The 12,500-nt window shown below is 36.6% G+C and overlaps 1 protein-coding gene across 6 annotated transcripts in view; it reads left to right on the forward strand.

Annotated features, from left to right (window-relative positions):
• The window catches only part of LOC128691825 (uncharacterized), a 1,033,854-nt gene that overhangs the window by 145,436 nt on the left and 875,918 nt on the right, over window positions 1-12,500 (forward strand). For 3 of the 6 annotated variants that reach the window (XM_070101047.1, XM_070101043.1, XM_070101045.1), the window contains exon 3: window positions 4,262-4,580. The exons of the other annotated variants lie outside the window; for them this stretch is intronic. In XM_070101047.1, coding sequence (XP_069957148.1) covers window positions 4,262-4,580 — 319 coding nt within the window. The remainder of the gene's footprint in view (window positions 1-4,261; window positions 4,581-12,500) is intronic. 6 annotated transcript variants of the gene reach the window in all.

Below are 12,500 nucleotides of genomic sequence, written 5' to 3' on the forward strand. Positions count from 1 at the left end.
AAGGAAGGGGTAGCAGTAATGTTAAATGATCAGTTATGGAAGGAGAAAAGAGAATATGAATGTGTAAATTCAAGAATTATGTGGATTAAAGTAAAGGTTGGATGCGAGAAGTGGGTCATAATAAGCGTGTATGCACCTGGAGAAGAGAGGAATGCAGAGGAGAGAGAGAGATTTTGGGAGATGTTAAGTGAATGTATAGGAGCCTTTGAACCAAGTGAGAGAGTAATTGTGGTAGGGGACCTGAATGCTAAAGTAGGAGAAACTTTTAGAGAGGGTGTGGTAGGTAAGTTTGGGGTACCAGGTGTAAATGATAATGGGAGCCCTTTGATTGAACTTTGTATAGAAAGGGGTTTAGTTATAGGTAATACATATTTTAAGAAAAAGAGGATAAATAAGTATACAAGATATGATGTAGGGCGAAATGACAGTAGTTTGTTGGATTATGTATTGGTAGATAAAAGACTGTTGAGTAGACTTCAGGATGTACATGTTTATAGAGGGGCCACAGATATATCAGATCACTTTCTAGTTGTAGCTACACTGAGAGTAAAAGGTAGATGGGATACAAGGAGAATAGAAGCATCAGGGAAGAGAGAGGTGAAGGTTTATAAACTAAAAGAGGAGGCAGTTAGGGTAAGATATAAACAGCTATTGGAGGATAGATGGGCTAATGAGAGCATAGGCAATGGGGTCGAAGAGGTATGGGGTAGGTTTAAAAATGTAGTGTTAGAGTGTTCAGCAGAAGTTTGTGGTTACAGGAAAGTGGGTGCAGGAGGGAAGAGGAGCGATTGGTGGAATGATGATGTAAAGAGAGTAGTAAGGGAGAAAAAGTTAGCATATGAGAAGTTTTTACAAAGTAGAAGTGATGCAAGGAGGGAAGAGTATATGGAGAAAAAGAGAGAGGTTAAGAGAGTGGTGAAGCAATGTAAAAAGAGAGCAAATGAGAGAGTGGGTGAGATGTTATCAACAAATTTTGTTGAAAATAAGAAAAAGTTTTGGAGTGAGATTAACAAGTTAAGAAAGCCTAGAGAACAAATGGATTTGTCCGTTAAAAATAGGAGAGGAGAGTTATTAAATGGAGAGTTAGAGGTATTGGGAAGATGGAGGGAATATTTTGAGGAATTGTTAAATGTTGATGAAGATAGGGAAGCTGTGATTTCGTGTATAGGGCAAGGAGGAATAACATCTTGTAGGAGTGAGGAAGAGCCAGTTGTGAGTGTGGGGGATGTTCGTGAGGCAGTAGGTAAAATGAAAGGGGGTAAGGCAGCCGGGATTGATGGGATAAAGATAGAAATGTTAAAAGCAGGTGGGGATATAGTTTTGGAGTGGTTGGTGCAATTATTTAATAAATGTATGGAAGAGGGTAAGGTACCTAGGGATTGGCAGAGAGCATGCATAGTTCCTTTGTATAAAGGCAAAGGGGATAAAAGAGAGTGCAAAAATTATAGGGGGATAAGTCTGTTGAGTATACCTGGTAAAGTGTATGGTAGAGTTATAATTGAAAGAATTAAGAGTAAGACGGAGAATAGGATAGCAGATGAACAAGGAGGCTTTAGGAAAGGTAGGGGGTGTGTGGACCAGGTGTTTACAGTGAAACATATAAGTGAACAGTATTTAGATAAGGCTAAAGAGGTCTTTGTGGCATTTATGGATTTAGAAAAGGCGTATGACAGGGTGGATAGGGGGGCAATGTGGCAGATGTTGCAAGTGTATGGTGTAGGAGGTAGGTTACTGAAAGCAGTGAAGAGTTTTTACGAGGATAGTGAGGCTCAAGTTAGAGTATGTAGGAAAGAGGGAAATTTTTTCCCAGTAAAAGTAGGCCTTAGACAAGGATGTGTGATGTCACCGTGGTTGTTTAATATATTTATAGATGGGGTTGTAAGAGAAGTAAATGCGAGGGTCTTGGCAAGAGGCGTGGAGTTAAAAGATAAAGAATCACACACAAAGTGGGAGTTGTCACAGCTGCTCTTTGCTGATGACACTGTGCTCTTGGGAGATTCTGAAGAGAAGTTGCAGAGATTGGTGGATGAATTTGGTAGGGTGTGCAAAAGAAGAAAATTAAAGGTGAATACAGGAAAGAGTAAGGTTATGAGGATAACAAAAAGATTAGGTGATGAAAGATTGGATATCAGATTGGAGGGAGAGAGTATGGAGGAGGTGAACGTATTCAGATATTTGGGAGTGGACGTGTCAGCGGATGGGTCTATGAAAGATGAGGTGAATCATAGAATTGATGAGGGAAAAAGAGTGAGTGGTGCACTTAGGAGTCTGTGGAGACAAAGAACTTTGTCCTTGGAGGCAAAGAGGGGAATGTATGAGAGTATAGTTTTACCAACGCTCTTATATGGGTGTGAAGCATGGGTGATGAATGTTGCAGCGAGGAGAAGGCTGGAGGCAGTGGAGATGTCATGTCTGAGGGCAATGTGTGGTGTGAATATAATGCAGAGAATTCGTAGTTTGGAAGTTAGGAGGAGGTGCGGGATTACCAAAACTGTTGTCCAGAGGGCTGAGGAAGGGTTGTTGAGGTGGTTCGGACATGTAGAGAGAATGGAGCGAAACAGAATGACTTCAAGAGTGTATCAGTCTGTAGTGGAAGGAAGGCGGGGTAGGGGTCGGCCTAGGAAAGGTTGGAGGGAGGGGGTAAAGGAGGTTTTGTGTGCGAGGGGCTTGGACTTCCAGCAGGCATGCATGAGCGTGTTTGATAGGAGTGAATGGAGACAAATGGTTTTTAATACTTGACGTGCTGTTGGAGTGTGAGCAAAGTAACATTTATGAAGGGATTCAGGGAAACCGGCAGGCCGGACTTGAGTTCTGGAGATGGGAAGTACAGTGCCTGCACTCTGAAGGAGGGGTGTTAATGTTGCAGTTTAAAAACTGTAGTGTAAAGCACCCTTCTGGCAAGACAGTGATGGAGTGAATGATGGTGAAAGTTTGTCTTTTTCGGGCCACCCTGCCTTGGTGGGAATCGGCCAGTGTGATAATAATAATAAATATATATATATATATATATATAAGTAATACTGGATAAAATATAGTCTTTATATAATATTTCCACAGCATGCTGGTAATTGGCAGAATCTATGTAATAGAATTGTTTTAATAAGCAAAAATAAATATTTTTTAAAACTTTGAGAGCAGATTTTTTTTTAATGATTGATCAACATTTACCGTAGCAGTATTTATGTGATTATGTTCACTAGTTAATGTGTATATGATATATATATATATATATATATATATATATATATATATATATATATATATATATATATATATATATATATATATATATATATATATATATATATATATATGTCGTGCCGAATAGGCAGTACTTGCGATCTTGGATTAAATAGCAACGCTCATCTTGCCATATAGGACAAGTGAAAATTTGTGTATGCAATAATTTCGCAAAAATCATTCTGAACCTAACGAAACAAATATATTTCACTATGTTTGTTTAGTATTAAATTACTGTAAACAAATCTAAAATATATTTAGTTGGGTTAGGCTAAAATAAATTGTTTTTGTTATAATAAGGTTAGGTAAGTTTTCTCAGATTCTTTTGGTGCAAAATTAAAAATTTTTACATTAACATTAATGAAAAAAATATATCTTTAAACGTATAAGAGAAAATTTCGGAAAGGACTTAATTTTAAACGAGTTCTTGCTAATTGACCAGTTTCACCTATTCGGCACATTATTATATATATATATATATATATATATATATATATATATATATATATATATATATATATATATATATATATATATATATATATATATATATATATAAAATGTCGTGCCGAATAGGTGAAACTTACGATTTTGGCTTAAATAGTAACACTCTTCTTGCCAAATAAGGCAAGCGAGAATTTGTGTATGCAGTAATTTTGTAAAAATTATTCTGAACGTAACGTAAAAAATGTATTTCATTGTGTTTGTTTATAAATAAATTATTGTAAACTTATCTAAAATATATTTTGTTGGATTAGGCTAAATTAAATTGGTTAGTTAAGTTTTCTAAGGTGCTCTTGGTACAAAATTATTAATTTTTACATTAACATTAATGAAAAAAATATATCTTTAAACGTATAAGAGAACATTTTAGAAAGGACTTAATTTTAAACGAGTTCTTGTTAATTGACCAGTTTTACTTATTCGGCACGACATATATATGTCACGCAAGAGAGACAAAACACACACACACACACACACACACACACACACACAAACACCAACATTACGTTCCTTCCAGATTGAAGGATGTTATAGACCACCACATCAACTCCGTGAACAGTGGAAGGCATCTGAGACCTCAGTCCACCCACCTCCGCCCACACGCCCGCAGCCATACCTCCAGCCTAGTCACCCACAGCCGCACCTCCAGCCAAGTCGCCCACAGCCGCACCTCCAGCCTAGCCACCCATCTCCGCCCACACTCCCACCATGCAGATTCTGTTGTCTTGGATGTTCCACCTTCTCAAGACCGGGAAACCACCGCCGCCCACGCCGTCCCCGTCAGTGTTGGCCGCCCGTGGGCGGTGCGGTGGGAAGCCAGGGTGGTAGTGGTTGAGGTAAGAAATGGTATATGGGAAGAAAAATGGGTGGGAGGAGCCAAGTGGTGAGAAAGTAAGTGAAAAAGGAGAAACCAAGTGAAATTTTGCAATTATGTAAAAGTGTGTACAAGTGAAGTGTGTACAAGTGAAGTGTGTACAGGTGAAGTGTGTACAAGTGAAGTGTGTACAGGTGAAGTGTCTAAAAGTGAAGTGTCTAAAAGTGAAGTGTGTACAGGTGAAGTGTCTAAAAGTGAAGTGTGTACAGGTGAAGTGTCTAAAAGTGAAGTGTCTAAAAGTAGATTATTTGTGTATTGTAGTAATTATTATTATCATCAACCCAAAAGGACGATCTTTTAGGAAGCCTGAGATTATTTTTCTTACAGCTTTTCAATTTGTCTAAGCTTGAGAACGCCTCACCCAGTCGGTTTTAAATTTTAAACACTTGTGTACGGAACAACTGACATGTTCACGTTCTATGACTAGGATTATTAAACCCAGTAATGTGTTGTAGTCTACTAGAGTAGTTGTATGTTGTAGTCTACAGTAATGGTGTGTTGTAGTCTACTACAGTAGTAGTATGTTGTAGTCTACAGTAGTGGTGCGTTGTAGTCTACTACAGTAGTAGTGTGTTGCAGTTTACTACAATTGCGTTGTAATCTACTACAGTAGTGGTGTGTTGTAATCTACGACAGTAGTGGTGTGTTGTAATCTGCTGCAGTAGTGGTGTGTTGTAGTCTACTACAGTAGTGGTGTGTTGTAGTCCACTACAGTAGTGGTGTGTTGTAGTCTACTATAGTAGTGGTGTGTTGTCGAATACAGTAGTGGTGTGTTGTAATCTTCTACAGTAGTGGTGTGTTGTAATCTACTACAGTAGTGGTGTGTTGTCGAATACAGTAGTGGTGTCTTGTAATCTTCTACAGTAGTAGTGTGTTGTAATCTACTACAGTAGTGGTGTGTTGTAATCTTCTACAGTAGTGGTGTGTTGTAATCTTCTACAGTAGTGGTGTGTTGTAGTCTACTACAGTAGTGGTGTGTTGTAGTCTACTACAGTAGTGGTGTGTTGTAGTCTACTACAGTAGTGGTGTGTTGTAGTCGACTACAGTAGTGGTGTGTTGTAATCTACTACAGTAGTGGTGTGTTGTAGTCGACTACAGTAGTGGTGTGTTGTAATCTTCTACAGTAGTGGTGTGTTGTAGTCGACTACAGTAGTGTGTTGTAGTCGACTACAGTAGTGGTGTGTTGTCGACTACAGCAGTGGTGTGTTGTAGTCCACTACATTAGTGGTGTGTTGTAGTCTACTATAGTAGTGGTGTGTTGTAATCTTCTACAGTAGTGGTGTGTTGTAATCTACTACAGTAGTCTTGTGTTGTAATCTACTACAGTAGTGGTGTGTTGTAATCTGCTACAGTAGTAGTGTGTTGTAATCTACTACAGTAGTAGTGTGTTGTAATATACTACAGTAGTAGTGTGTTGTAATATACTACAGTAGTAGTGTGTGTTGTAATCTACTACAGTAGTAGTGTGTTTTAATCTACTACAGTAGTAGTGTGTTGTAATCTACTACAGTAGTAGTGTGTTGTAATCTACTACAGTAGTAGTGTGTTGTAATATACTACAGTAGTAGTGTGTTGTAATCTACTACAGTAGTAGTGTGTTGTAATCTACTACAGTAGTAGTGTGTGTTGTAATCTACTACAGTAGTAGTGTGTTGTAATCTACTACAGTAGTAGTGTGTTGTAATCTACTACAGTAGTAGTGTGTGTTGTAATTTACTACAGTAGTAGTGTGTGTTGTAATCTACAATAGTGTGTTGTAATCTACTACAGTAGTAGTGTGTTGTAATCTACTACAGTAGTAGTGTGTTGTAATCTACTACAGTAGTAGTGTGTTGTAATCTACTACAGTAGTAGTGTGTTGTAATCTACTACAGTAGTAGTGTGTGTTGTAATCTACTACAGTAGTAGTGTGTTGTAATCTGCTACAGTAGTAGTGTGTTGTAATCTACTACAGTAGTAGTGTGTTGTAATATACTACAGTAGTAGTGTGTGTTGTAATCTACAATAGTGTGTTGTAATCTTCTACAGTAGTAGTGTGTTGTAATCTACTACAGTAGTAAAGTGTTGTAATCTACTACAGTAGTAGTGTGTTGTAATCTACTACAGTAGTAGTGTGTTGTAATCTACTACAGTAGTAGTGTGTTGTAATCTACTACAGTAGTAGTGTGTGTTGTAATCTACTACAGTAGTAGTGTGTTGTAATCTACTACAGTAGTAGTGTGTTGTAATCTACTACAGTAGTAGTGTGTTGTAATCTACTACAGTAGTAGTGTGTGTTGTAATTTACTACAGTAGTAGTGTGTTGTAATCTACTACAGTAGTAGTGTGTGTTGTAATTTACTACAGTAGTAGTGTGTGTGGTAATCTACTACAGTAGTAGTGTGTTGTAATCTACTACAGTAGTAGTGTGTTGTAATCTACTACAGTAGTAGTGTGTTGTAATCTACTACAGTAGTAGTGTGTTGTAATCTACTACAGTAGTAGTGTGTGTTGTAATCTACTACAGTAGTAGTGTGTTGTAATCTGCTACAGTAGTAGTGTGTTGTAATCTACTACAGTAGTAAAGTGTTGTAATCTACTACAGTAGTAGTGTGTTGTAATCTACTACAGTAGTAGTGTGTTTAATCTACTACAGTAGTAGTGTGTTGTAATCTACTACAGTAGTAGTGTGTTGTAATCTACTACAGTAGTAGTGTGTTGTAATCTTCTACAGTAGTAGTGTGTTGTAATCTACTACAGTAGTAGTGTGTTGTAATCTACTACAGTAGTAGTGTGTTGTAATCTACTACAGTAGTAGTATGTTGCAGGTTATTTATTAACCAACAATTGAATAACAAAGCTCTAACAGAGTGAAACATGTCATAAAGGTCTATACATAGAGGAATGTGACATGGCAGAGCTCTGCTCTGAGCGAAATGTTGTGTTTTTCCCCTCAACAATTACTGGCAACGCGACTTTTGGATTATATTCTCGTACATTTTGACTTGAATAAAAAACTGAACAGACTAACAATAATGGACACGAGAATTCACAATGACAGAGTGAACAAAAACACTTAGAAATTTACAATAACAAAGGGAGCAGAGACAACAAAAGACTTGCAAAACAAGAACGCTGTCTGACTAATGCCAACCAATCACACTCGAGAATCGATCAGCAACTGAGTGCGTACAGCAGTTGCTGACCGCCCTCCCAGAGCAGATACTAGCAGTTGCTCGCAATAGATGGCGCTGACGGAACTGTAACCACAGAAGGTTTGTAATGACTGCGGTCGGAGCGGTTCATGAAAATCTGTGTAAACTTTATATTCTTTTCTACCTTTTGTACCATATTATGTAATAAAATATTCATATTGGTAAAAAAAGAATGAAAAGATGGGGTGGTAGGGGAAGTGGAATATTCAAATTGTTTCAGGAAGAAATCCAAATATTCTTCCTTGAAGCCTTTTTTTATCCACTTCTTTTCTGTATATTTTCTTGTTTTAGTTATGATAATAGAACTATTACTGTTTTGCTATTTTTTTTATATATATATATATATATATATATATATATATATATATATATATATATATATATATATATATATATATATATATATATATATATGTCGTGCCGAATAGGCAGAACTTGCGATCTTAGCTTAAATAGCAACGCTCATATTGCCATATAGGACAAGCGAAAATTTTTGTATGCAATAATTTCGCCAAAATCATTCTGAACCTAACGAAAATAATATATTTAACTGTGCTTGTTTAGTATTAAATTACTGTAGACAAATCTAAAATATATTTAGTTGGGTTAGGCTAAAATAAATGCTCTTATTATAATAAGGTTAGGTAAGTTTTCTAAGATTCTTTTGGTGCAAAATTAAAAATTTTTACATTAACATTAATGAAAAAAATATATCTAAACATATAAGAGAAAATTTCAGAAAGGCCTTAATTTTAAATGAGTTCTTGCTAATTGACCAGTTTTACATATTCGGCACGACATATATTATATATATTATATATATATATATATATATATATATATATATATATATATATATATATATATATATATATATATATATATATATATATAAAATGTCGTGCCGAATAGGCAGAACTTGCGATCTTGGCTTAAATAGCAACGCTCATCTTGCCATATAGGACAAGCGAAAATTTGTGTATGCAATAATTTCGCCAAAATCATTCTGAACCTAACGAAAAAAATATATTTCACTGTGCTTGTTTAGTATTAAATTATTGTAAACAAATCTAAAATATATTTAGTTGGGTTGGGCTAAAATAAATTACTCTTGTTATATATATATATATATATATGTCGTGCCGAATATGTAAAACTGGTCAATTAGCAAGAACTCATTTAAAATTAAGGCCATTCTGAAATTTTCTCTTATACGTTTAAAGATATATTTTTTTCATTAATGTTAATGTAAAAATTTTTAATTTCAGTTTAAACCCCCCCTTTTTAAAAAAACAATTATTTATAAAACTAAATATTTTTTAAATCGTTTTATTTAAGAAACCACAATAAATTTTTTTTTCGTTAGGTTCAGAAATTTTTAGAACTGCTTTTACCAAAACCCCCCCTTATGCTTTTTAAAAAGAAAAAAAGTTCTTTTTCAGTTTTTATATATATTATATATTATTATATATTAAAATTAAATATATATATATATATAATTATATATATATTATTATATATTATATTTTTTTTTTTTTTTTTTTTTTTAGGGAAGCCCCCTTTTAAGCTGGACTGGGGATCATCCTCAAAAAAACAATAAAATTTAGGGAAACTAAAGGTTCCCCCCGGGTTTTTGAATTTTTTCTTCTCCCACCCCTATATATTTTTATTCTATTTTGGTTGGTGGGTTGGTAGACAAACCCCCCGGGGAAGCCCTATCTGCAAAATTGTAAACAAAACCTGTAACTGTTTTGCATGATGGTAGGATTGCGGTTTCTTTTCTTCTCATAAACACTGATAACGGGGGATATCTTGCTACTCCTACTTCCCTTTTGGTCACACTTCCGACCCCCATCATATATATTTCATAATCTGGGTTTTCCCCTTATTCTAAATAGCTCTTGTTTTTTTTTATTTCTTCTTTCTTCTTTTTTCTTTCCTCCTAAAGCCTGGTGTCTTAGGGGCAAAAAATGCGGGACTGGGCAAATTCCCCTTCTCCTGTAACATTTACTAAAAAAGAAAAAAAAAATTTTTATAAAAAAATTTTTTAAATTGCGTGGATGTAGTGCGGATGACAAAAACAGATGATTGCTGATGTTATGAATAAAAAGGGTTGGATGTCCGGGCTCTCAGCGAAACAAAGCTGAAGGGTAGGGGGTTTCAGTGGGGAAATAAATGGGATTAAATCTGGAGTATCTGAGGTTAGAGAAAAGGAAAGGGGGTAGCAGTAATGTTAAATGATCAGTTATGGAAGGGAAAAAGAATATGAATTTTAAATTCAGAATTATGGGGATTAAAGTAAAGGGTTGGATGCAGAAGTGGGTCATAATAAGCGTGTATGCCCGGGAAAGAGGAATGCAGGGGAAGAGATTTTGGGAATTTAAGTGAATTATGGGAGCCTTTAACCAAGTAGAGAGAAATTGTGGTGGGGACCTGAATGCTAAATGGAGAAATTTTTTAAGAGGGTGTGGTAGGTAAGTTTGGGGTGGGGTGTAAATGATAAGGGGGCCCCTTTTGATTAAATTTGTATAAAAAGGGGTTTGTTATGGTAATCATTTTTAAAAAAAAGAGGATAAATAATTACGATTGATGAAAGGGGGAAATGACAGTTTTTTGTTGGATTATGTATTTGAAAAAAAGACTTTGAGTAGACTTCAGGATGTACATGTTTATCGGGGGGCCACAGATATATGACCCTTTCTAGTTGTGCTACACTGGAAAAAGGTAGATGGGATACAAGGAAATAGAAGCATCAGGAAAGAGGTGAAGGTTTATAAACTAAAAGAGGGGGGCAGTTAGGGTAAGATATAAACAGCTATTGGAGGATAGATGGGCTAATGAGAGCATAGGCAATGGGGTCGAAGAGGTATGGGGTAGGTTTAAAAATGTAGTGTTAGAGTGTTCAGCAGAAGTTTGTGGTTACAGGAAAGTGGGTGCAGGAGGGAAGAGGAGCGATTGGTGGAATGATGATGTAAAGAGAGTAGTAAGGGAGAAAAAGTTAGCATATGAGAAGTTTTTACAAAGTAGAAGTGATGCAAGGAGGGAAGAGTATATGGAGAAAAAGAGAGAAGTTAAGAGAGTGGTGAAGCAATGTAAAAAGAGAGCAAATGAGAGAGTGGGTGAGATGTTATCAACAAATTTTGTTGAAAATAAGAAAAAGTTTTGGAGTGAGATTAACAAGTTAAGAAAGCCTAGAGAACAAATGGATTTGTCAGTTAAAAATAGGAGAGGAGAGTTATTAAATGGAGAGTTAGAGGTATTGGGAAGATGGAGGGAATATTTTGAGGAATTGTTAAATGTTGATGAAGATAGGGAAGCTGTGATTTCGTGTATAGGGCAAGGAGGAATAACATCTTGTAGGAGTGAGGAAGAGCCAGTTGTGAGTGTGGGGGAAGTTCGTGAGGCAGTAGGTAAAATGAAAGGGGGTAAGGCAGCCGGGATTGATGGGATAAAGATAGAAATGTTAAAAGCAGGTGGGGATATAGTTTTGGAGTGGTTGGTGCAATTATTTAATAAATGTATGGAAGAGGGTAAGGTACCTAGGGATTGGCAGAGAGCATGCATAGTTCCTTTGTATAAAGGCAAAGGGGATAAAAGAGAGTGCAAAAATTATAGGGGGATAAGTCTGTTGAGTGTACCTGGTAAAGTGTATGGTAGAGTTATAATTGAAAGAATTAAGAGTAAGACGGAGAATAGGATAGCAGATGAACAAGGAGGCTTTAGGAAAGGTAGGGGGTGTGTGGACCAGGTGTTTACAGTGAAACATATAAGTGAACAGTATTTAGATAAGGCTAAAGAGGTCTTTGTGGCATTTATGGATTTGGAAAAGGCGTATGACAGGGTGGATAGGGGGGCAATGTGGCAGATGTTGCAAGTTATGGTGTAGGAGGTAGGTTACTGAAAGCAGTGAAGAGTTTTTACGAGGATAGTGAGGCTCAAGTTAGAGTATGTAGAAAAGAGGGAAATTTTTTCCCAGTAAAAGTAGGCCTTAGACAAGGATGTGTGATGTCACCGTGGTTGTTTAATATATTTATAGATGGGGTTGTAAGAGAAGTAAATGCGAGGGTCTTGGCAAGAGGCGTGGAGTTAAAAGATAAAGAATCACACACAGGGTGGGAGTTGTCACAGCTGCTCTTTGCTGATGACACTGTGCTCTTGGGGAGATTCTGAAGAGAAGCTGCAGAGATTGGTGGATGAATTTGGTAGGGTGTGCAAAAGAAGAAAATTAAAGGTGAATACAGGAAAGAGTAAGGTTATGAGGATAACAAAAAGATTAGGTGATGAAAGATTGAATATCAGATTGGAGGAGAGAGTATGGAGGAGGTGAACGTATTCAGATATTTGGGAGTGGACGTGTCAGCGGATGGGTCTATGAAAGATGAGGTGAATCATAGAATTGATGAGGGAAAAAGAGTGAGTGGTGCACTTAGGAGTCTGTGGAGACAAAGAACTTTGTCCTTGGAGGCAAAGAGGGGAATGTATGAGAGTATAGTTTTACCAACGCTCTTATATGGGTGTGAAGCATGGGTGATGAATGTTGCAGCGAGGAGAAGGCTGGAGGCAGTGGAGATGTCATGTCTGAGGGCAATGTGTGGTGTGAATATAATGCAGAGAATTCGTAGTTTGGAAGTTAGGAGGAGGTGCGGGATTACCAAAACTGTTGTCCAGAGGGCTGAGGAAGGGTTGTT

This window comes from Cherax quadricarinatus, chromosome 75 (genome assembly GCF_038502225.1).
Source record: "Cherax quadricarinatus isolate ZL_2023a chromosome 75, ASM3850222v1, whole genome shotgun sequence".
NCBI classification, from domain to species: domain Eukaryota; kingdom Metazoa; phylum Arthropoda; class Malacostraca; order Decapoda; family Parastacidae; genus Cherax; species Cherax quadricarinatus.